A 25,745-nucleotide genomic window follows, 5' to 3' on the forward strand; every position below is an offset into this window, starting at 1 on the left:
CGAAAGAAAGATCACGATATCACGGGTGGTAGATCCAAGATAATCAACAAATATGTCTGTGCGTGCGAGAACTAGCAAGGGAAGGAAAAACGAATGTTAACAGAATTAATAGCCATGTCTGCGGTGCCAAAAGTTTATCCTACGTTCCGTTTGGTTGCTGCTTCAACCAATTGTTAAACAAAAGCGAGAAGAATCGATCCTTGGTTATCGTACGAGAACTGTAACGCCGAAACGGTCATTCTCTTTTACGTGGTCGAGAGAATTAGAATTTCTGTAGATTTCATTTTCGAACACCAATACCATTATCGATACGCCGCGGCTCCGTTAAAGCGTATTTTTGCTGCTCTTTTCTTTTTACGTCGCAACGATTTCTCACGACGGACATGTCCCCCGCTTTGTCCCTTCCATGTTTCCTCTTAATCGTTCAAAACAGTTAAAGCGCATCTCGTTTCTAACGGTGCAAAATTGAGCGCATGGACGCACCGACGTAGAAATTATTACGATTACAATCCCTCGTTAACCCGAATAACAATGAATTTCGCGCGCGTACTTGTTTCTTTTTTTTTTTATTCTTTTATGGAGTAAAACAAACGGCAGATATATATATATATATATATACCGTGTAAGTAGTCGATGGAACGAGCGACCTTACGCACAGATCAAATTCTTGTAGCCTGATCGTCGTCTTCGTTAATGCAAAAGTGGCAAGGACCTCGATATACGTCGCAATATATACCCTACGGTATCATACACGCATTAGTAAATATAATGTAAATCCTGTTGTCGATAATAATGCTCGAAAACTTAACAAAACAAGCGATTCCATTGTTTTATAAACGATCGCGACACCACGCAGAGTCCAGCGTTGGCCAAGACCCGCAGGCAGTGACGGTGAGCTACCTAATCCGTATTAATATTACATTAGGTTCTATATTATTTTATAATATGTATATATATACACGATCCGCACACACCAGGTCAAATCCCAAAACGTTCTTAAATAAACGGTCAATGACGAATGGATTGGCGAGAAGAATTTACCAATAAACGAACGTAGACGTGGCTGAAGGTTTCACGTTAGAAAGTGCCTGTGATAGAGCGCTGTTCCCTCGAGAACCCACCCGTCGAAAAGATATCGCAGAACATTGTAGCGTATCTCCTACGAAACGAAACGAAACTATCCACCCTGCCTGTGATCAAAGAGCAATTGGTGAAAACGATTCGCGTCCGTACAACTCGTCTCGCGGCTCTACGAAAATAGATGGATACAATTCTTAGACGATGTCGAGCACGTGGCAAACCGAGCTTCAAGAAGATAGAATAATCCGACTGATTTGCGTCACAAGACCAATGCGAAAGCTTTACGGAAAGTTTAATCGACTGTCCGATCCACGCGGCATCGACAAAGTACAGGAGAGGCTTTCTATCTACTTGCAGACTACAATCGCGTTTCCCTTTTCTTTTTACAAGACGATGAAAGACGATCCCCGAACAAATTTCCGCCCCGACGACGCCAAAGGCACCAAGTAAAATAGCCCTGACACCACACTCGAACGTTCGCAACCAATTGCTTTTTTCCCCCCTTTCTGTGACGCTTCGCCCGATTCCGTTTTTTGGCACTATTTGGCCGTCTATTATAATCGAAACGCATTTGTCACGTCCGCCCTTTAATCCCGAGAACATTTATGCCCGTCAACTGAATCTTACACGCGTCGATACTCTCGTCTTCAAAAGGACATGGTCGAATTCTGTACGCGCAGTGTCTGTCCAATGTTTCGATGATACACTTGCAATTTCACCGTGAAATTACTTCACTATCTCGACCTAGCAGTAAGAAAAGACGAAGGGTGATCACTATATATTAATATGTATAATTTTATCCTTATGTAGTAAAACAGAAACGACAATGGCACAGAATACGTTACTAAACTCGTTACGTTAGCTTTGATTCAGCGTTCGTTTAATTATTGGCAACGTGACGAATAGTTTTTAAATATTAACGTTAGCTTCCAGTAAATCGTTTTCTCCCTAATCATTCCTAGTCTAGTTTTTGCTCGATTCTGCCGCACGTAATCTTTCATTCACTCGCTCGCATTCTCTCCGCTCCTCTCGCAGACTCTCCTTTCTTCGTCTTTATTATGCCTGTTTTCCCTTGGAAAGTCCCGAGCCACACTCTCGTCTGCGTTTCTTCGGTCATTGTGCGTCCTTGGGAGTCTGACTAGCACATGGATTTTCGCGAACGAATAAACTAACGCCGTCCCTTTTCCACATTTCGACCTACATACACATAAAAAGCCACCGTAACGATCGTACATGTGCCCGCGTGAAACGTTGCTATTAACAGATACGATAATCGCGCGCGGGCCTTCCGTTAATGTGCTGAAATGCGAAGAAAGGATGTTTCTTTCTTATTAAATTTATTCATCCCCACTGATCGTACACAGCCGATACCAAACATATCGCCCATCCTCAGTCCGGAGAAACTGTCCACACTAATTGTGCCTGGCTCTTTCCGTAATCATTGCAAGGTGCACAGCAATCTATCTGCCCACGTGTGACACTGCCAGCGATGTTTGTAAATTGGCGAACGAAGCGTACAACGTCTCCCGGTACCGCGTACGGTCCGCTTACAATGTCTATATGATCCTCTCGGCAGTGATGTCGCACTGTCACCTCCAACTTTCACTCAGAACTGACAATCAGCAATTAATAATTCATGGAAAACACATCCCTCGCAAAGTCTCGCGATCAACTCTAATAGACGCACAACAATACACTGAAATATCTAGATACGTATATATACAATATATCTTAACGAGTAGCAAATAAAAATCAAAGTATATAAAATCACAAACTGGACAAAGAGGCACGATACTGTTTCCTTTTTTTTTCACGATTTTAAGATACGGAGGGAAGATCCTTAAAGCTTTCTGCGTCAGATACAACACAACGCAACAATCGGAGTTACGCGTATCTCGAGTGAAAAAAATCTTATATCTAAAGCGAGTCGCGATAGTCGTCCTTGCGTCTGTTGACTGAACATATAAAAATTGTTCCTACGTAACACGTATGTACTGGTGATATTTGATCGTCATTAAAAAAAAAAGAAAAAAAGGGGGGAATATCTGGAACACTTACTTCGCAACAGTTATAAATTTTTTTTGGCAAACAAAACAATATTCTTCGTAAACTTGCCCACTAAACTTGCTTTCTGTGCAACATCACTGTCAGGAGTTCAGCTATGTCGCACTTGCACACGCACGCACCTTGCCGCGAAGCCAGCCGTACAGGCCAATCTGTCGTGTCCGATAACTTCGACTGTGCTGGTCAGTTGCAGTTTGACAGTCCTCACGGATCGGACTTACTGAGGAAGCTAATCAGCATTCGTTCATGCCTTGCATCCAGACGAGCGAATCTCTTAAGTATCGCGATCCTAAGTGTCGCGGAATTTGTTGTTAGTTAGTTCTTGCTGTTACTACGAGGGCTTGCTGGCTGACTGTTCGCCTGTTGCGCGCGTTGTATGTAAATATTTAAAAGCTTCAGTTTGCTGGTGTACAACGAGCTGAGATGCGGCTTCAACGCTTCCTCGCCGACCGCCAAGTGTATCGCTACCATGCAGAACACAGCGCTCTTGCGCACCGCGCTTTCCTTCTCGTCGTAAGCCTAATAATCAAACTGATTGTTAAGAGTACAGTCGGAAAAATAGAAAGGAAAGGTGCACATCAACTTGCCTTAATAAGACCGGGCATAACTTTGGACAAATGAGGCTCTATCGCGTCGCGACCCCAATGCTCCACCACTTTGTGCAGCATTTTTATCGCGCCCATGTTCAAGGGGAACGGTTCGGTGGTGATTATAGTCGAAACCAAGTGGATCACTTGTTCTGGCTGTAAAACCATCGCTATCGTAGCAGCACACTTCTCCGCTGTCCAAAGGACCTATTTACCAATAGGATTAACTGAATTATCGAGCACTTCCTCCCAACCCTTATTTTACACACTTACTGGATTTCTCGAGTTGCTGCTGGTGGAGGTATCTTGCGCCTGGTCGTCCGTTTTGTACGCGTTAATCACTTTCAGGACAAGCAGCTCAGGGTAAAGGGAGAAACTGTCCACGAGCTCCGGGCACTTAAGCATCTCGATCAGCGTCTGTAGTACTTCCACCTGCATTTTCTTGTTATCGTTAGTCAAGCTATCTAGTAACATCTTGAGCAGTTTTCTAGAAAAACGAGAACGGGTGATTAGAATCGTAATAATCCGGATTTAAGAAACATACGCGAATGGAATCGTGTATACTTGAAATGTTGCTTGATGTACGATGCATCCCCATCACGAACGTATTGCTGGAAGTCTTGCAAAGCCGATACTTTTTCCTCGGTCTGTGTCACCTTCGACTGCAATGTTTTGATCATATGATCTAGCACTTCTGGCCTAGTCGACGAATCAGGCGATGATCCTGCAATAAACACCGAACGGATTAGATCTCTATGCCAACAGAATGATTATTCACATATTTGTTTGAACATGAAATGGCAGACGTACCATGCGTTTTGTAGCCATTGTTTTCCTGAGGTAGAATAAGATCTCCAGCCATCGTGTCGCTTGAACCATTTACCGTAATGTTCGTAACAGATCGACCTCTTTGCGTGGGCGAAGAAACGGAAGACGATCGACCCTGATAGTATCAGAATACAATATAAAATACAGACTATCTAGTAGACTATATGCTGTCTATCTAATTACCGAATTACACAACGTGAGACCCTCCATTTTCTCTTCCACATCGGCCATATTACTAATTCCACTGTCTTTGCTAGTGGTCGCCCTTTCTAAACGTTCGAAACCATAATTCTGTATCTCCGCTGTTGTGCGCCTTAGCGATCTGTGGGAAGTACTTTAAAATTAAAATAACAAAGAATGACAAACTACCGGGTGCCCGTGGCAGGCATAAATCATCAGCTTACTTGTAGACTTCTTCCAAGTTCTCATCCGCGTTATCGATATCGCCCTTGGGCTTGGAACGAGCCGGTGAACTTTGAGCTCTGGGAGGTGGAGTGCCAGGCGAAGCGGGATTACTCGAACCCGATGATTTTTTCAAATGATTTTGTACTAATGGTAGTGCCGCCTCCTGCAACATTCGATGTACATGTTAAGAGGCGTAAGGATTAGCGCGAATTTATTCAACAACCACTGTCGAATAGTCTCACTTGATAATATTTGGGTAACTCTGCCAAAATCATGGTCACTTTCGGAGGATTCAAGTTGTACAACGATATGACAGCGTTCTGTGCCTGCCTTCTAACGTCTTGACTTTTCACATCGTTGGACCAGTCGAGTAACCTGGCCAAAGCCGTGCCCGCAGAGTTATTGAGAGCAGACGGCTCCGCCGTTTCGGCGATTTGCGTGATGAACGTGAGCGTGGCGACTTTTACACGGGAATTGGGCGTTTGCGTTGGATCCGTCAAATACCTCATCACTGCGGGAAGCAGTTGCTCTCCTGGGAAACATTCTCTACAGGAGAAAAGGGGATTGAAATAGTTGCCGAGCATTTCAGGTGACTCCGAGGTTCATACTTCTCGTAATTACCTAACAACATCGAGCGTTTTGTGGATCTTCGCCTGTATCGATCCAAGCAAATCGGTGCCTAATTTATTCAGGAGTCTCGCGCACAGGACATATAGCCAATCACCGAGATCTTCGCTGTGAGTTGCCACCAGTTCGTTCAACGTGTCCAGAAACAGGCTGAACACCTTCGTATGAGAATCCATGAACATCTTGGTGAAAATGTCCGTGACTTTGCGCAGCTCCGACGCCGTCAGTGTGTTTCCATTCGAAAGGAAGTGTTGTAATCCTATTAAACCTTCTTTCCTATCTCCCCAATGTTTATGCGCACAGTTTTCAATAATCTCTTTAATATCCTGCAAGGTAAGCATTCATTGTGCATAATAGCGAGTACTGAGGACACCGCAGCAACATATATGAATAGTTTTATACGCAAAATAGATTTGTATTTTCTGTATCTGGCAGAAGAGTATAGTATGAGCTATCGAATATATATTTATATATATATATATATATATATATATGTACATATACGTATGGAGTAAATGGATATGAATATTAAATTTAACAAACCTTCGGGATAGATTGATCCCACATATCACGATACAGTCTTTGCTGAGAGCCACTCCACGAGAACGACTAATGGGTAGATGGACGATGGACAGATATGGAGAACAGAACGGCGCATCGCGTTAGTCCAAACCAAACAAATACGCCGCAACAAAACCAAAAGAAAAAACCAGACATGCGTTATCTACACTGTCGTGGGATGCTAAAAGCGGCTCCTCTCTTAAGCCTCTAAGCATCTAATAACTCCTCTATTCTCGAGATGATACACTCTTACGATCGACGACGATAGACAAACCCAATTGTGGAATAAAATTATACTCGGATAGTACGAATTCGCGTACATTTAAAGCATCTTCAAACTGCACAGCAAACTAGAGACCCCACAAATAAATCTGATATCGCAGTAATGCCTTGTTGCGCATAAACATTAGAGAAGCATTAAATAAAAATAATAAAGAAGCGTAATGATATAACAATCGTTCAGTATAAGTCTGTAATGTTAATGCAGAGTGGTACTTGTTATATAATTCACATGAGGTCGATATACACATATTTCACTGGAATGTAATTTTGTCACTGCGGGTCAGTCGCTGTTTTATTACTGTACTCTTCTACTGTAATCATATGACGAACGAAGTCTGCGACTCTCGTTCTACTTACATCGTTCGGCCGCCTAAAGCTGTCCATGCTACGCTCCGAGCATATGCTGCTGGTTTCGCTGTCGTCGCTGTGATCGCCCTTTCCCCGCGGTGTTCTCGTGTAGCTGTCGATATTATCCACCGTGAATGCTTCCGCTAACGCTGACTCCGCCTCGCGGGACTGCTGCAGCATCTTTTGCGCCATGACTGGCCTAGACTGGGGCCTGTCCGTTGGAGACATATGTAAACCTCTTCCACTAGAACAGCCAACGTTAGGTTTACACAGCGATCTCTGTCGAGACCACTTGACGTGGAAACCAACGGTATCCAGATGAATAATAACTCACCGTATCTTGCTTGCAAAACTCCTGTCCATTCCAAATCTCTGCGGGCTCGGTTCGCGACTGTTCCCAGTGCTTCGGATCCCGTGTCCAGACAACCGCCTAGGTCTCGCAATCAGGGATTCCCCTTCGCGATTGTACGTGGCGTAACTCAGCCTAGACGACGGAGATCCCGACCGACTGCTGGCTGTTACGTGAAAACATACGGATCGATTAAATCGAAACCGATCTGATGCTTTTAGATGCTCCTAAAATCGCCGAGAAACTGTCTCCTTCCTTTTCACTTACGCTGAGATTGCGACACCCCGGACATCCTTGTTCTCGTCCTCGCGGTTCTTTCTGGACTAGCAACCGTCGCGGTGTCTGGAGATTTACTGGGACGTGCTAAACGAAGAAATAATACTTGTCGCTTGGACGAAATGTAGGATAACGGTAACGATAGAGGCTTCAATAATTGCTACTCACGCAGAGATGCTTTTTGCCTACTGATATTTGCGTACACCATCCTAGCTTTTGCCCTTTGCGCGGCTTGCAAATCTATCGCGCTGGTGGACCTAACGCCCGGGGTTGCACGATCTGTGGAAAAGTTTCAGAGACGTTGATAAAACGAACAGGGACGTTGGCGTATCTATGGAGTGCGTTAGTGCAGCGTTCTAAGTCGCGGTGATCGTTTAAAGCCATCGAGCAAGAACGTAACAATTACAGTGATTATCAGTGGGTCTTTGGAGGACTGGAATACCAGATTGGCGGTAAGACCGTGGCAAGGACGGAGTACGTCTGAGCGGGCCATGTGGCTGACCCGAAGAAGTTTGATGCAAATTTTCCGTACTACCTTCATACGTTTAATGTAAAGGATAGTCACAAAAGCAGCATGAAAAAAAAAGGTGAGAAGTGTTTTATACCCCATTGTTCGATTACTGATGCTCTTTATAATTTACATCTAGTCCAATCGCTATCCGTTAAAACTACCACATCTCCTTGCTACTGTAGAATAATAACAGGATTTACCTGTGGCGCTCATTGCTGGTCTGGATGTTCGAGGGCTGACGCTCGCTGATCTCGTCACTACATTCAAGCTGTTAATACTACCGCTATTGCTAAGGGACATCAGGGACCGTTTGTACGCGGTATCGAGGCTGTTGAGCAGTGCCTCTGCATGATCCGGGAAATGATCTTTGAATGCCCAATACGATCTGAAAATATCCAGAATGGAGTAATGTTGTTTTTCTTTCTTTTTCTTTTTCTTTTTCTTTTTAGGAAGAACGGGACATTTAGTAGAGTATCCACGGGTATTTACTTTCTAGCAAAGACTCTTGCTTCCGAGTCTGAGTCCGCGATGCCCTTTTTGATCGTATCTTGCAATACCTGCACATGCTTCTGCAATATTTGAGTAGGCCACGTCTGTAGAATCAGAGTCAGGTATTCGCACGAAGCTCGACGTATATCTTTACTTTTGTTACTTAAACACGACGTGATAATTGGCACGTAACGACCGCAGTGTGTGTTTTGGAGGATAAACCTCACAGCCACAGCACCAGCTGATGCCACAACCTGAATACGCAAAATTGTTGATATAAGTCCCTCCGCGTCGTTACGGTTTCCCTTCTGTCGACGTTAACGGCGATTTATCGCGAACCTCACCTTGGCACTATTTTGTATGAGGTTCATCAACGTGAGTAACACCGCCTCGCCGAAGCCGGCGAATTTGTTCTTCAGGTGCTGACTAACAAATGCTAAAGTGATACACGCCTCTCTCACCACCTGCGACCTCAGATCCGAGCACGCGATCTCGAAAGATCTTTGCAGGTTTTTCAAGCACTCCAAAAAATTCTCGTAATTTGTGCCGCCGGCGATAATAATCGATCGTAACTTCTTCATCTGCAAGACAAGCAACTTATTCTCCATACGCTCGCTCTCGATTCATTAGCTTTCGGTACATACGTATTCCGTTCTTTGTTTCCAGTCCTTCTTGTCGTCGCCTACATTATCCTTTATAGCTTTCATTTGCTCCTCGAGATCCTTTGGCGAGAACAAATTCACAGATGGCACATCCTCGAACGCGGTAAGAAATGTCTCCTCGTCGACGGCCCCAGCTTGACCTAAGTATTAGATACCATTTTATACGTCCGTATAAACATATAAGTCTATATGCTACTTGTTACTAAATAACGTCATGTTTTTTCGTCTTGATTGTAGTATCTCAAAAATGTATTACCGTGAATGTATTTTTAGCGCAATCTTCATTGCATTTAGTAACATAAAAAGCGGTGCAAAGATAGACATATAGTATAAGCGTGTTATCAAACTTCACGCTCGTATCAAGTGAGATGCAAATGAATAGAGATAAAGCAGTGATATTGCGAGGGTGTTGTACCAAAATATGCGTCATATTAGTTGGCTCGAATTTCAATAATTTCTTGTCCTCTGTATGTATACCATGATGGATGTTCGCAAGGAAGGAAGGGAGAAAAGAATAACGTAAGAAGAATTCTCAAACAGAATACGTAACTGATCCCACGAGCCATCATGACATAATACAAAGTTAGTATAGCCAATGGAGTTTTTAGGTACCTGGTGTCGACTTTACTGACACGGTTCTTTTGACGGTTGCTGCCCTTGGAACCGCTTGTGGTGTATTGATACCAGGCTGAGCTGTCATGCAAGCGAATAATTAGCATTCTCGTCACCAAAACGTTCATACACTATCTATCGACGTATTTTTTTTTTTTTTTTTTTTAATTGGTGAACGATCGAGGCGCATCGTTAATACTGTTTAAACTGCTGAGCCACAATAAGGAGAAAGCGTAAGAGTAAGTTAGCACGCGTCACACCTGTGCACTAGTTGTAAGAGGAATATGTGCTTCGTTAAAGTTAACCACAAGACTTGCAACACTCATACGAAATAAGTAAAGTACGTATTTTATGTATAAACGGAGCATCCGCTCGTAGCACACAAAGCATTTTTACACACACAACAGTGAAGTAAACGAGAGTTCGTTGGCCAATGGTTAATAATTCAAACTGTTCGGAAAGTATAAATACAGTTGAATTGTATCGTGGTTCGTTTGAATTATATCTACGTTACTAGCGATTTCTCGAAATAAATAGGTTTAAAATATTGAAATGCACTAGGCTCACGATTTTTACGTACTGTGCGTTTAGCAAAGATTGCTACGAATTCAGAATTATCCTAAGATACACCTATTTTTTTATACGTATAATTTACCATGCTCAAAATAAGCTAATTAAAGGATTATCCTCGTGATACAGTTTAGTCTTAATAATTCATACAGAATTACATTTAATATTAAAATTGTATAGAACCTATTATGCACCTAAAGCGGAAGATGAAGTCTTTGCGGGTCCAAATTGTCCTCGCTTTGGAGGAGCAGCCAACCTTTTCACGGGAGCAGACTTAATCTATAACAATTACATTTATTCCAATTCAAATTCATAGAGCTGGACTGTAAAGTTTATCGATTCATTTACATCTGACACTTACCGCTCTGTCTATCTCGTCCGTGCCTTTCCCAACTGTAATTAAAAAGGTTAAAAAAGATTAAATTGAGCAGAAGTTTAGCAAAAGAATCTGTTCGGGGTTGAAGAAATTAGTGCAGAAATATTGTATGTCCACTAGGGTGTGGCTCTTATTTACACTTGGTGAAATTTTTTTCAAGATTTTCTTCGTGGCACCCTCCTCCAGAATAGTTCGAAATAATAAAAAAAAAATCTGTATAAAATTTGAGCGCGATCGGATACCGTGAAAAGGTGCCCCTGGGCCCTTGAGCATTTAAGTAATTGTTTAACAGCTCACAAAGTCGATTTTATATAATATCCTTCGAGTTATTGATTGCATAAAAAAAAATGTGTCAAACAAAAGTTGTAGATCCAGACAAGGAGCATATTTTATGTTCTATTACTTTTTCTCGTGCGACAAACGATTTTCGAAAAAAGTATGGAAAACTAAAACAAAAACTTTATTTTTCAATTTTTGTAAGTTTAAATCTTTCTCGAGCACTTTTTATATTTATGAAGGCGAAGAAAAAAAAATTCCCTTATTTTCGGTGTTTGATATGTCATGAATGTTTCTTGAAAATTAGGAAGTGAAATTTGCAAAAAAAAATATCGAAGCTAATAAGAAATAAATGCATTTTGAGTTTTGGTTATGATTTTAGTGAATTTAGATAAGTTTAAAAAGTAAAAATACTTAATAATACATGGCTCTGAGTATTTATGCACCAAGTCACCGATGTTTTCTTGCACATCACGATGTATTTGGAAGAAAGTCTACTTATTCTTAGAACAGTGTACCTAAGTCTGGATACAGCCACGGTGGTTTATGAATGTCACAATGGCACCCCCTCGCTCTAGCACCTGGGTGCTTAACAATATTATCCCACTGAAGGATCCACCTACTGCTCGGATCCCATATCTTGTGATCGATACTGGGATACTTTTTCAGTCCTCTGTGCAAGCAGCGGTGGCCGCTCGGCAGCAGCACGCCGGTATCATTCATTTTATAAATAAAAGCTTGTTCAATGAAACGCGATCACTGAATCGCACAGTTTCTCAATGATCTCGCGCGGCGTATAAAGCGCAACTTATATTTCAACATGATTCCAAAGACTGTCAAAACAAACACTGTGAGAAGCCTTCATTGCGAAACAGCAAGTGAGCGCAATCTTCCTGCATCCTTAAGAATTAACGTGTCGCTAATTAAGATGGCACACATCGATAAACGAAGCCTAACAAACGAAGAATTTTCGTAAGGTGGCGCAAAATATCTCGCATTCGCTTAGAAACTCGTTAAAGTGCTTCTACGATCTCCGCTTTATCATATATCACCTATGAAACCGTGAACAGTTATTGACAACAGTTCTAGAACGTAATACAAGGTAACGACTGAGATATATCGAAAGACGTCAGCGACAGTCGTTTCTCATTCACGCTCTTAATTACCCTTCGTTACGCAAGATCGGAAAAGCTGGTGCAACTATAATTAATGAAAAACCACTGAACAATCGTTCTCCATTGAGGCCTAGCGCGAGCAGAGAGTTCAACGCGCCAACGTGTGAGAAACTAGATTTGCATTCGTGATATCATTCGTAATAACCGCGGCAATGAGACACTGGAGTTATTTTCTCACGTTACAGATAGAGCACGCCCGGCATCCTCGTAATGTTTAGTTAGCCGAGATTTTCAAGCGAGCGCAAAATTTCGCCGGGAATTAAAGCCAGAGATAAGAAGTCACCGTGATGATGCTTCTTTGTGGAACGAAGCGTCGATTCGTGTGAAATAAAAAGAGACCCGACTGACATTTACTCGGCGACACCGTCTTTCCGTTTTACGTAAGAATTTTTCCGCGAGGCATAACGAAACAATCGTCCACGCATGTTAGGAAAAAATGAATTGCATTTCCAAGGATGATTGCGTCACGAGTACCGCGGCGACGTTTACGTGTAATTCATTACCGTGCACACACGTGTGTATACACGCGGTGTACGGGTGGATAACGAGGCTCGAGCATCTTCCATTTATCTCTAGAAACTTTACCTCCCGAATGGTGTAATAAAAATACTTCTAAATATCGGCGAGGACGATGGTTTCGATGAAAGTGAAATTCCTTCGGCGAGCGCGTGCGCGAGAAAGTGCATTAATAATTCAAAAGCAGCGAATTATTTTTTCCAATTCTGCGCTGCGAACCTTTTTCACCGCAAAGGTGCCGATGGAAAGTCGAGTGGTATCGGTTAATTTCCCGCGACCGAGCAACAATTCAGCGGTTATTTTCTTGCGAGTTCGGGGCAGCCGTTTACAGCCCGAAACAAATCGGCGACGGCGTTTACGTAGAACGCTGGACGGCGGAACGAATTTCCATCGCGAAACTCCTCGGTCACGATGACTCTTCCAACGCGGCGACGACACAATCGTCGAGGACTTATGGCTTGGTTTCTTTTTTCGCGAAATACCATCGGCGTCCGTTAGAAGCAACAGAACAAAGGGAACAGCATTCCACTGCTGCAGCAGCAGCGCGCGTCACACAATCACTAAGAATTCGTTGATCGCAGTCGCGAAAACACTTGGTTCCGGCGCACAATACCGAAGCGTTCCCCTGAACGTCCTAGCGTGGAACTGACGAGGGGCACGCTTCTGCAACGAGTGGATCGCCGAGGCGGTAGGGGCCAGATATCATTGGTGCGTATAACTCCGTCGCGTTTCGTCGCAGCTGCCGGCGATCAGGTAAACAAATAACGCGTGCCGGGAGAAACTAAAACCGATCGTCCTTGCCCATTGTCCGTGAACAGGCACGCAACAGGGCACGGCTACTGTGTATGCGTCTTGTTTAGGCACGCGCGTCACTTCTCCGAGACCCGATCTTGTTCGGCCCGTGACACAGAAAAAAAAGAACACGATCAAGATCACCGGCCAGAGACGGACACCGTGTTGCGACGAATCCAGCGAAACAGCCGCTTATAAAATGGCCTAGCTTCGACGGAGACACGCGTCTCTCACGTTGCTAAATGGCGACTCGTTTACTCTACGGAACTCTCCCGGTAAGCGCTTACCGCTGTTCGCCCGGCCGGGGGGAAGGGGGCCACCTCTTCCCCTATCGTGGCCCTGATTGGGGGGCCATTTCGAGGGACCCATCGGGGATACATCCTGCACAGTTTTTCGGTGATTAGACGCTGACTGTTCCATGGAAATGTATTCCTCTGCGTATGTGTTCTGGGTGACATTCAGTTCTAGTGGAGTATATCGAAGCAGAACTACCTATCACGGAAATATCGCGTTCGAAGTATCGAGATATCGACCTCGGCGGTTTCAACAAAACGGCTGACATTTCATTCAGCAATTGGAAAGAGTATCGAGCTGCGATCAGAAGAAAGCGTTGTAGTACGCGTCAGGCCCGACGCTGTTATCGTATTACCAAACACGATATCGAGGAATTAAGGGGAAATTTTATAGGCGGCGGCCATGATCGAATATCAGGTTTAGGGAGAAGAAATCTGTCGACCGCGTGAATAGCTGAATTGGTCGGCGCAGTCGGCCGAGAAACAAAAGATCCATGGGGTTTGGAGTCCCCACGGACCCCGGGCGCGGCAACTCGATCGGCTCCCATATTCGACCGGGGCCGCGCTGTTTTTTTCCCATTAAACTGGCGTTATCGATCCATTTATCCGGGCCGAATGACATAATTAAAAGCGCGCTGGGCTGGCCGATCGCATCCGAATAAAAACGCTCATCCGAGGGAACAAGAGGGGGTATTATTGCCCGGTTGCGAAAGCACCGGGACAAATTGTCAGTCCAGGTGAAACAAGCGGCCGTTTAATGCCCAGGCCCCCATTCAATTTGCGCCCGTTTGAACGTGACGCGTTTCCACGCGCGTGGAGGGCCGAGAGAAGCAGCCGAATGCGAGAAAGAGAGGGGCGACGAAGATTAATGTTGCCCGAAATAAGAGAATCGGGTCGTCCAGCGAAAACGGCAAAACTCGTACCTCGCGAGAACCTTTGCCTCTGTCCACCACTGCGCGATCGAGCGCCTAACGACGCGGCCGGCCTTTGTCTAAAATTCCACACCTGGTGGCCTGACGCAACAAAAATCCTCTGATAATTCGCCAGGGTTCCGAGATCTACCGCAGCAGAGCGAGGCGAGCCGGCGAGCCGGCGGGAGAGCCGCGCAATTACAATGTTTAACTGTAATAAGCTGGTCTACTGACACAGCAACAAGTTGATACGGGCAGGACCGTGAAAAAGGCGGCGAGCCGCCAGTCGGGGCCCTCTGATGAAGAAATAAACGTCGTGTTCTGGATCATCAATTACCGCGAGACCGTAATTGCGCCTTCCAAATTGAACTCGCGGCGTGCAATTAACCTGATCGCTTCGCGTTTCAGGAAAGCAACCCTTCACGTCATTGGACGCGCGAATGCGCGCGCGTAGGGTCGCAGCCTCAAAGATGAACCGTGGAGCTGTGCGTCGAATGTAGGTCACGACGATTTGTCTCTCGTTTTTCTATCGGCGAACGACAATCGGAAAGAAACAGGAAACTCGGTCGAATGGTCGCCCCGCCAGCCTGCCCCAGGGGACACGGGCGGCAAAAATATCGGCAATTACTCTCGTCGGTGCAATTAACGCGCAGCGTGGGCTCGCTGTTTCTCTGCTCCATGGACTGGAGGATGCTCTGCTACTGCTTAGAAATTCAATAGGAACAGAGGCGCCGGAATAAATTACGGATAGAAAACGAGCTGCTGCCGCGGCGGCAATTTCTTCGGGGATCGTACTTGGCGTCTGTCATTCGTCGGTGAAAGTGACTCGTTATTTATTGTTCCCGACGGCCGACGAGATTCGCTTCCGATTTCCCGCCGTACGAGGAGCGTTTTTCTGCGGGCCGCGCGGCGACGATGAAAGGCAAGCGAGCACTGGTGAAAAAAAAAAACGCGAATGCCCATTCCGCGGATCGGTCATTAAATGTTGCTCAAAGGGGAATCTCGCCCACGCGACTCGCACGCCGATGCCGATAATGGGTACCCTCGTTCGTTGCGCAACGCGAGCCGCGCGAGCGCTGGCGCGATAATGCGCTCGCGTCGCGGGTCAACCGAACCGATTATTCCCTCGCTCGGGTAATTTGTCGGTGTGCCCATTAACGGTCCGCAGGGGGGGAGGGAGAAGGATCGTTTTGCGCGATACACTTTCTTCGCACCGACATCGCCCGATGTCAGAAGAAAGCGTGCGCGACGGATCCTCCTCCGCGGGCGTTCGCACTTTCGATTTTCCTGCGTGCACTCGCCAGCGGAATGTCAGAGAGCCACCGCAGAGAGGATGAAAAAAGGGCATCCCGCGCGCTATTCCGCGCGTTTAATATCTGATCGCGCAGAATCGTGCTTGATCGTAGCACGCTGAAGATAAATCCGCCACCCTCCTACCTTTCACTTGGCTCGGGCGCACGTGTACACGCGAGTCCGTCCGCGTTGCTGTCCTCGGGGTAAGGTCGCGCAACGCAGCGCGAGTTCAACGGCGAACGTGTGGGTGCTAATTTCGATCGACCAGAGAACGGGCACAGGGTGAATAACTCTCTCTCCTCCGTGTTGCAGAAATACACCTCGATACTGTTTCCAGCTTCCTCGTACCAAGATGGGCCCTACTTGGTCCGTATGACGCAGTGAAAGATACGAAGGGGTATTCCTTCGGAGAAACCTTCTCCGCTCGAAGAAAATCTTGTCCGCGATAAATATCGTGGGTCACCAGTGACCCACGTGGCGCGGAACGCGTTAAGTAGATGCAACGCTGACGAAACCAAGCGGCGAATACTCTTCTAAAAGGACACGGCTTGCACCTAGAACGCGACAGACACATGATTTCTCGGTTACAAGCGTGCCGGGGCATCGGGATGGAATTATGAACTTGTTTGCAGAAATGCTGCGGCCGGATAACGCGCGACACCGTTAAGCGGCAGAGAAATCGGATAGTGTAATCGCGATTCAACGCGAACCTCTAACGAACACAATCCCGCGGCGGGTCACAGGGAAAGAGAGAGCGAGAACACGAGGCCTATGCAAATTTTTCCTTCAGCCATGCTCGCTCAACCTTTCCGTGTCGCGCGTACGCCTCGTACGAAGATACTCGTGACCGCCGAGCTGTTGCGCGCCAATTCCGCGGATCCTGGTGAAAACGCGCGGCGCCGCTCGGCCAGAGCCATTCCCAAAGCCGCGGACACTGGCTGCCTCTTAAAAATCAGAGCACAAGATCGAATGGGATAAGATCGCACGAGCGAAACTTTCAACAGGAAAAGATTTAGAAGCCCGCTACACGGAAGCTCGTCGTTAGTTCTTCACGGCAATTTGGCGTTCTATTAATACACCTGAAATCAAGCGAAGAGCCGTAACTCCTGCTGCCAAGCCCATCTATGACCTAATCGTGATCGGCGTGCGTACGCACAAAGAAGAAGGAGAAGAAGAAGAAGAAGAAGAAGAAGAAGAAGAAGAGGAAGCAAGCGTCCTCCAGTGTCCGCGCTGAGGCCTCGTCGCTTGACGATTGCGATGGAATAGAAAAGAATACGAGCTGTATTTTTTATATACCATCAGAGTTTTCGCATACCAGGATACTGGGGGATCGTGACGAGCATAGACACTTTCACCCGAGGAATGGGTAACGGTGTTTTGTAAGGAAGCGTCGAAGAGGCACGTTTGCAAAACAAGGCATCCTAAAAACACGCGTCCTTGGTACACACCGAGGCGGCTTTTTTCGAATGTTTACCCCGTTGGTTACCCAAGCAGAATCGTACACGGTCCTTTGATTTATCGTTACATAGGCGAAGTCGCGTAGCGGCTGATTTTTTGCAACGAGACAAAGATTGATTATACAATGGAATGCGTGTGCACATCGTGAGTCATCAGGAATCTCGGTTTACCCGGCCATTTTTTTTCTCCTCTCCTCTCTTCGTTCCATCCCTCTTTCTCTCTCCGCCCCGGCGTCGGAACTAACGCGCAAAGTATTCGGTTGCCGGCGACACGTAATATTTGCAATCGAAATTCGAACAGGCTGCCAGCAGTGTCTTACAATGTTACAAGGCCGCTGGTTCGAGGCGGGGCGGCTTTAATCCGCGGTATGAATTACAGACATCGACTGAAACAATACACCCGGCGATATTGCATGGGTGCACCGTACCTATCGCCGTATGTAATATTATGTAATATCGCGGGGATAGATAACGCGAATTGCCGATCGCATTGTGCCGGTTGCCCTAGGAAATGACACTTAACGCGTCAGCCTTTCCACTTCAAAGTAATTGGATCGCGCCAGTCGTAGGGCCTCGATAAGATGTCCCGCGGCATCAAGGAGACTTATGTACGACGCTGGAAATTGGCAGAAATGAGCGGCCGGCGGCTCTCCCGAATCGCGCAGAAACCCGGCCCCATAATTGCGCCCAAATTTGTACGGCGGATCAATCTCGAGGAGCGACGCGACCCGTTATCCTTCCACAAAAAGAAACAAATCCGCGGACAATTGAACCGCAAGTACGCGCAGAAAACGTGCCAGGGCGGTGTAATTAAATTCAAATTGGCCGTGTTTTACCGTGGCCGGTCGGGCAGATATTCTTATCACGTCGAAGAACAAGCGGTCCTTGCTAAATATTCATCGTGAGAGAGAGAGAGAGAGAGAGAGAACGAAGGTGTGGGTCTTCTCGAATGCGAAGGCTTGTGTTCGCAACGCGCTAGCGTTCATGGCTGCGGGATGGCAGCACGATCCAGCCGCGCCGGCTGAATAATATTACAGCGGAGGTGACGCGTGTTGTCACTGGCCTTTTTATGTACCTCCTGGCTCAATTTGCCGGATACCCGCTGCGAGAAGGAAACTCGATGGATGTACTCACCGTCCGAGGACATTGCCAGTGGCAGCAGGTCGCCGGCAGCCTTCAGCTGGTCGAACTTCTCTATTAGCAGCAGCAATCTGCAAGGCGAGAAGGTTGACCGTGAACCGGGCTGCTCGGAAGGATCAGAGGATTCGTTCTAACGGCAGCGAGCTATGGTCTCGAGAAAGAGGGACAAAAGAGTGGCCCCATTTGTTCGCCCCTATGAACGATCCTCTAATCGGTCCAATCGTTTAAAGCAGAGCATTCAGCGACCAGAAGGAAGCATCGTCTCGCGGCCGAGCGCTCGCGGGCCAGAGGCCAAGAATCGATTTCGTTCTTTCCACTTACTTAGCCTGGGGTACGTTGTGCTTTCGCTGCAAATCCACGCGCAACCTCTCGCCGACGTGTCGGTAGATGTCCGCCAGCGTGTTCAGAGCAGTCTCCCGCACCTTTTCGGACGGGTCCGACAGCAGCTTGACGATGCTGGGGATTACGCCGGATAAAATCATCTCGTCCGCGCCATGCCTGCAAAAGGAATCGTCGACAGAGTTATTTGGCTAATCGGTTTGATTGTTTGGACGAGCTCGTGGCGGCTCCTTACTCGTTCAGCGTCGTCGTCAACAGAATTAGGGCCTCCTCTCTCAATTTGGCGTTTTTGTGGCTGAAACCCGGACGCAGTCTATCCAGAAGCTGCTGCGGCGACATGCATCCCTTCTCCATGATCTTGAGCAGCACCAGCTGCGCCTTCTCTCGGGTCACATCTTTGCTGTCCCCTGTGCAACAAAGTACATCGATACTCCCAATAGCACCTCTCGCAACGCGCAATCACGCGCATGAATCGAGGAAAAGTCCAGGGACCGGTTCCGCGTGTATTTATATCACCTTCGTAATATCGCGGCTAAGTGCGGTCCGACTTCCGCGCCTGCTATATCTAAAGCTGCAGGAGCACGCGGTGAAGTTCAACCGATACGAGAGATTACGAAACGGCCGCGTCTGATAGGCGTGACGAAATGCAAAACACCGGAGTGTATAGGATGCCCCGCGGGCAAGTTTCCTTTACCAAGAATAATTTATTAACGTCCCCGGGACAAATGGGTACAAGATAGCTACAGCGACACCTACCCAGTCTATCTATCGTTGGCTGAATAATGGTGGAAATATAAGGCTTGAAGTCGTGACCCAGTCGATCCGCGAGGAACGTAAGGACTTCTAAACCGTTCTGGACCACCTGCAACAAGAAAGCGAGAGAACCGTTTAAACACGCCGCATAATCGGCCATTAACGGAATAACGACGATTGTCCTCTTTCGTTCGCGCAGCTTTCCAGCGAGGCGATCTTTGGTTTAACGGCCAATTTTAGAGATTGATTAACGGAGCCGCTGGAAATGTGTTTGCAACGGGAAATCGAATTATCGAAAGTGAATCGACCGAAATACCGATGCGAACGCATGCATTAGCCGCGTAGCTCGTTAAGGATACGCATAGATTAAAAGCTCGAAGGTGTATCGGGGAGTTAATGGCCCCCGTGGGATGCAGGTGTCGAAGCCCCTTGCAGAGTTGTTTATGTTTCACCACAGGGTCCGGCATATTGATCCGCGCAAGGTAAACTCTGCAAAGCGCTTCCCTTAGAGCTGAAAAATCCCAGACCCCTCGCACTTTCCCTGTTGCTCGTAATTATGCTTCGTCTGCGAGCCCTCCCCGTTGCACTCTTAACGATTACTTGCCAGCATTTCTTCTCCCCGCCGCCCGCTCCGCGCTTTCATCGACACGTAATTGCGGAGGTTCGTAAAACGATTAACAGCCGATTACTCGGCACGGTGACGCGATTACTCGTATAGATAGACGCGGTTAAATGGGTAATTATAGCTGTCGGCGATCTGAACGGCCAGCGTGTACGCGAGAAGTTGCACGTCGAACATGTGAACCTGCGATTCGAGGGTGAACGAACTGCTCCTCCGGGAGGACGAGCAGATCAATATAGAAAGTGCAAGTGTAGCGGTGGCTGCATTTATCCTCGCTCAACCCCTCGGCGTAAAGCCGTTGACTGGCCTCCTCCGTTCCACCAGCTAACGAGGGCTAAATTGATATTCCTCGGTGGTTCGAGACGGTTTTCTTCGCGATTTTCTTAACGGTCGCGATCGACATTGACACCAAACTCTCGCCTGTGTCCTCGAGTACACACGGCCAGTCCAGTCCAATGTCACAGTCCGTTACTCTGCCGTCGGTTTAACTGCGTTTAACGAACAGACACCGCTATACATAGGCGTATAAACCTATTTTAGTGCCGCGCGGGGTAAACGTTCTCTCAGGGCTGTCGTCTGGCTGTGACATCATTGTGCTCAGCGCCGCGGCTTTTCGTTTTTCCCTCTGCCTTAACTTCCATATAATTAGCGCTCGGTGATCAAGATTATGCGCGTCGATCTGCCTCAAAAGGCCAATTTCATCGAACCGATCGATTAAAACTCTGTGCCAAGGCTGCCGAAGAGCTGGCTACGAGGAGCCAGAGCACCTTGAACTTTACCCGACGAATCTCTGCCACCCTGCAGAACGGAGTCGAACTCCGAGAGGTCTTGTTCCTCTCGGCACGGCGACAAAGTGGATCGTGTGCTGCACATGCTACAATGGTTGGGAGTCGACGCATGGACGCGCGTCGCGTGGGCGAGTTGCCTGGTCTTAGCCGTCCAAGTTGGGAGCAGGGCCCGTTAAAACTGTTAAAGCCACGTGGGAGGCGCCTCGCAGAACCGCTTCGAGGCGCCCGCGCCGACCAGCCGAGCGACAAATGGAAAACTGACCTAGTCGAGGGGGTAAGGAATTCCCTGATCAAAGCTTGCTTTTCAGCGAAGAGCGGAGGGACACAGTGCTTTCTCACCAAGCAAATTCGATCTAAAGTACGAGCTCGCGCGCTAGGAAGACTGAGTTATTATAATCAGAGTGGAACACTGCTGGTTGTGCTACTGATGTAATAAATATCGATCGTAACTGGGTAATAAGCGCGGAGGAGTATTATCATCACCCTTTGGCTTTTCAGCAAGATTGGCCTCTAGCCGCCTTCGAGTCAGTCGCTCCAGTTGGACGCATAATTGTCGCCACGGGGTTATTAATAATTTATAAAACAACAGCAATCGGGCGCGGGGTGAGGCGAGCGCCTTGAATTCTACGCGATGTTATCTCGATCGCCATCGTTTTTACCGCGACCTTTCGCAGGAGCGTTATCGAGCGGGCCGTTATGCAAGGAACAAACCGTGCGTTAGCGCGCGGTGCATGCAAAAAGCATCGAGATCAGCCGCGAGGCGAGGGTGACGTCATGGTTTAAATTCGAAAAAGGAAACGTTCGCGACGGGGGAAAAGAACGGAGAGCAGTGGGCAGTGGGCAGAGGGGAGCGGGCGGCTTGAATTCGCGGTGTCCCTGTGTCCTTGACACCGATACCGGTGGCTCGCGAAAATGGTGCAGCTAAGATCTTCCATAACGAGACGCATTGTGATCCAATTGCATCGGCACGGCCGCGAGAAACGATGCCAGCGAGCCGAGGGGGGACGACACCCTTCGCTCCAACGTTTCCCGAGATCTTTGCGAATTTAGATTTCGTCGGCGTGGGGTGTAATGTAATAGCAAGAAAAATTCGACGTCGATGCTCAGTGGAGGGAGGGCTAGATTCAGCCGCAGTATAAGAAACTTTCGACCAGATCGATAGGCCGAAATAGGGAGGCTCATCGCGTAGCGGGCAGTAGGCTCCTTGCCAAAAGCACGACAATGCTGGGTCTGCCGAAAATTAAGAACCAACTGCAATCTGCCGTGTTGTAGATGCATCTTCTGTAAGGCATCGGTTCAAGGCAAAGACTCTTTCTACATTGTCTCCGAAGGAAGCTAGTGTGCGCGTAACGCGAGGTTCCGCCGCGTGTCGCGGATATCTTCGAGCTACATAATAGCGAAGCCTACAGCAACAAGTGGCACTAGATAATGACGGGCGAGTGTGCTGTACGCTCCTCGAACCTCTACTTGGGCGCTGATGCGGAGGTAGGAAGTTCCCAAACTTCTGGACCGCCGCGAGGAACTTTGAACCGCGCCGGGTCTTTTTCCTCTTCTTCTTTTTGTCCACGCCATGGGAGATACGCGCGATAATGAAAAGCTACGCTAAATATAGGAGTGAACGGGCCATTGTGCGCCGCGTGCGTGTGCAGAGGCTACAGGAAGAAAAGTGTAGGGAGTGCGGGGGTTCATGAATTATGGAACACGCTGAATTCAGACGGCAGAGTTCGGCTTTAGTCATCTCCTCGCGCGGGTCCGAGCAAGATGACGCACAGCTTATTGACCGACGAATCTCGCTGGTGTGAATTTTTCGGTGTCGCGCGCCCTGACGTCAGCGCGTACCGATTCCCGTCCACGGAATTTCAATGAACCTCTAGCCGGCGCTTAAAAGTCAACGTGGCCCTGTTCTCTTTTAGAGGAACCGTTGCGAACCGTTCTCTTCTCAACGAGTGTTCTCGCAGAAACGGGCGAGAAACACTCCAGGCGTTTAACCCCGAGAGAAAGGGGACAACATTCGACCAGACACGAGGAAATTCAATCTCCTGGTCAATCCAGGAAAGTACTATTATTTAGACGGATTATCCTTATCCGTCTGCTATCTTTCTAGCAGCCATCCTGCGGGACACTCATCTCCAGATCTTATTTAGGAATGTTCACCTCCCTTTATTAAGGGACAATTGTGCTTGCGAAATTGCTTTGCGATTAGGACTGACTATTTTCCAAATTCCTCTATGTGAAATACCCTTATCGAACGCGCCTCAACCTATTACCGGAGAGCGTTTAACCGAGCCTAATGGCTCCAACTAAACGCGAATCTTTCAGCGACATGCTCCGTGACATACTGTGCCAAAGGACACGCGCTACGTACATGGCGTGAAAGTTTCTCCCTTATACGTGCCTCGGGTAAAGCGGGGCCCGGGTTTCGTGGTATCTCTGGTAACAGGCGTATTCGCCGTAAATAATCCTTTTCATTTGTACGCCGCTCTGACATCCGGGCCAGCGATTATTCTAATTGGAAATAACTCGTCGCGATGCCGTCACGCGAGCAACGTTGTTAAAACTAAGGTCGTGATATCGATTTTCGGCCGGCTCAAACGAGGGAAACAAGCGGTTTGGAATGCAGATTGGCATATCACGACATCCCCGAAACAGTAGCCGTACTTAATAAATTTTCTGTAAAGAGCACTCGAGCGATCCCAGCCTCTGGATTGCGTTCAGCAACGTACGTAGCTGATTCCCTTAAATAATCCAGGAATGTGATCCTGTATGCAAATAGCCTTGAGCAACAGCCTCGTCTCATCCTCATAAGTGATCTAGAAACTTGATCCCTTAATCATTTCACCAGGCATAGAAAGTTCTAGGAACAGCCCGCCTGCACCAGCTAAAAATAATAATAACAGTAAGAATAAAGGATGATCTTTCGAGGGCCAAAATCGACCGTGATAACGCTCGCGAATCAAACCGCTCTCGACATCGGATTGAGCAATTGAAAGGTCGCGGGGACAAATCTTTCGTAAGGTCCTTGTCTAAAGCGAGGCTTGCAGCAGCACCTGCTTCTCGCATCAAAATGTTCTTTCTCCTCGATCTGTCCAGCGGGGATCGAACATTTCATTTACAAATCGGTCACGTTGCTATCGCGATTAACGTATCGTTCATTCGTGTGGGTATCGAGCGTAGAAAGTTTCGAGTGCACGGAGATATAGGTCGACGAAAATAAAATGTACACAAATACGATTTTCGGCCGAGCCGACTCGCAATGACCGCGATGATCCCGTCCAGTGCATGCAATTTAGAGATTATTCCGATAACGTGTCAGTGAATATAGCAAGGTATTCATGGGTTTGCTTGGCGATTAACGTTAACCTGACGATAAACGTGGATAACGAAATCGGGCAAATGAGCACCCCTGCTCGTACGCACACGATCCAGCCAGTTTGTCACCCGGCACACCCCACTGCCATTTCTTCAAACGTCTCCAAGTATTTTTCTCATTCTTTAATATGCCCAACAAAATGCTCACAAATCGACGCAAGGGTCCTACCTACCGTCGTCTATCTGTTAACGGTGATAAGTGGAAAAACGATGGGCGCTCGGCACGGTCTTGTTTACATAGCCGAGAGCAGTATCCACTCGTCGTAAATGAGATCGATCCAGATTCTTAGCGATATCTCAAGCTTAACGCTTTGACATCGAAGATCCATACTCGTATTAGCAGATACAGAAGGGACGAGAGGGCACCGTAAAATATATATACTTTCTTTCGCGAGTCAGCTGTACTTGTAGAAATAGAAATCCTAACCCAGAGAGACGTTGGAACGGTCAACTAAATTCAGGTGGGTAAGATCGTTACCTTGGGATTGCCGTTGGTGAGCCATGGTATGATGTTGTCGATGAACTGCCCAATATCTTGACACTCGATGCTCTTGTTACCATCGCCCAGATAATTCAGCAGCAGGCTGCCAACGTTCAACTTCTTCTTGATGTCCGTCGTTGACAGGAGCGGCATGAAACCGTCCATATCACGCGGATTCACCGCCATGGTGGCCGAACCGCACGTCGTATCCGCACACCCGCTCGCGAGTCTTTCAAACAAAACTAGATCTCACCCGACGCACTGGTCAAGGCACATAGTTGCTCGTGGGTTCACGATAAACGGAAACGTAACGCGCCACTCCCCTCGTCATGCCAACGACGTTTCTCGCCAGGAACACGGTTATCGGCGAAACGGGACTGTCCGTGCGATTTAAAAGCCATACGCAAAACAGTGTGCACCGTACCCCCCTTCGGGCCGTTTCCGCGACCGACGGTCGCGCTAGACACAACCGCGATCAATCGAGCACGCCCCAGCGATCTTATACGATCGTTAATTACCACAGATCCGGTTCAACGTTCCGCGACCGTACGCACACCTCTCGCATTTTATTTCTATTTACTGCGGACAAAATAATAACGAACACACCAACGCAACGAAAATTATCGGCACCGTGCACGCGACGCCATTTTCATTTCACCGATCGTCCGTCTCTTTTCATCCGTCCGGATCGCAGCGCACCGTAGTTCCAGCGGGCGTCGCTGCAACTCCGACTTTCGTTCGTAACTTGCATCCGGCGATATACGTTTAAATTTCTTCTGGAATCTTGCTTCATTATTTGCTTGCATCGTCATTCATTGCGATGTTTAATTACTCGATGTGGGAGTGGCAGAGATTAGGTGGATCTCGAGTCCACGCGAAGTACGTTAGTTTCTGTGTGTAGTGTTTCGCTATT

The 25,745-nt window shown here is 47.3% G+C and overlaps 1 protein-coding gene across 7 annotated transcripts; it reads right to left on the bottom strand.

Annotated features, from left to right (window-relative positions):
* Positions 1-1,854: 1,854 nt before the first annotated feature.
* Positions 1,855-25,499, bottom strand: Chb (CLIP-associating protein). Of its 7 annotated transcripts, none has more exons than XM_076823550.1 (26): positions 24,830-25,499; positions 19,576-19,681; positions 19,055-19,226; positions 18,802-18,978; positions 18,475-18,551; positions 10,613-10,644; positions 10,446-10,530; positions 9,682-9,762; positions 9,052-9,209; positions 8,752-8,988; positions 8,408-8,661; positions 8,119-8,303; positions 7,576-7,686; positions 7,399-7,494; positions 7,117-7,297; positions 6,792-6,993; positions 6,135-6,200; positions 5,586-5,917; positions 5,207-5,510; positions 4,964-5,127; positions 4,743-4,893; positions 4,542-4,674; positions 4,296-4,455; positions 4,005-4,218; positions 3,732-3,938; positions 1,855-3,663 (listed from the first exon to the last, which is right to left on the bottom strand). In XM_076823550.1, the coding sequence occupies exons 1-26, from the start codon at positions 25,016-25,018 to the stop codon at positions 3,460-3,462; spliced, it is 4,278 nt and encodes a 1,425-aa protein (XP_076679665.1). In that variant the 5' UTR covers positions 25,019-25,499; the 3' UTR covers positions 1,855-3,459. The 7 variants fall into 7 exon arrangements, with proteins under 7 accessions (XP_076679665.1, XP_076679663.1, XP_076679664.1 ...); XM_076823548.1 differs by having other exon boundaries at positions 6,792-7,026; XM_076823549.1 differs by having other exon boundaries at positions 4,743-4,881; positions 6,792-7,026; positions 24,830-25,498.
* Between the last annotated feature and the right edge of the window lie 246 nt (positions 25,500-25,745).

Source organism: Andrena cerasifolii, chromosome 12, assembly GCF_050908995.1.
Source record: "Andrena cerasifolii isolate SP2316 chromosome 12, iyAndCera1_principal, whole genome shotgun sequence".
Taxonomy (NCBI): Eukaryota; Metazoa; Arthropoda; class Insecta; order Hymenoptera; family Andrenidae; genus Andrena; species Andrena cerasifolii.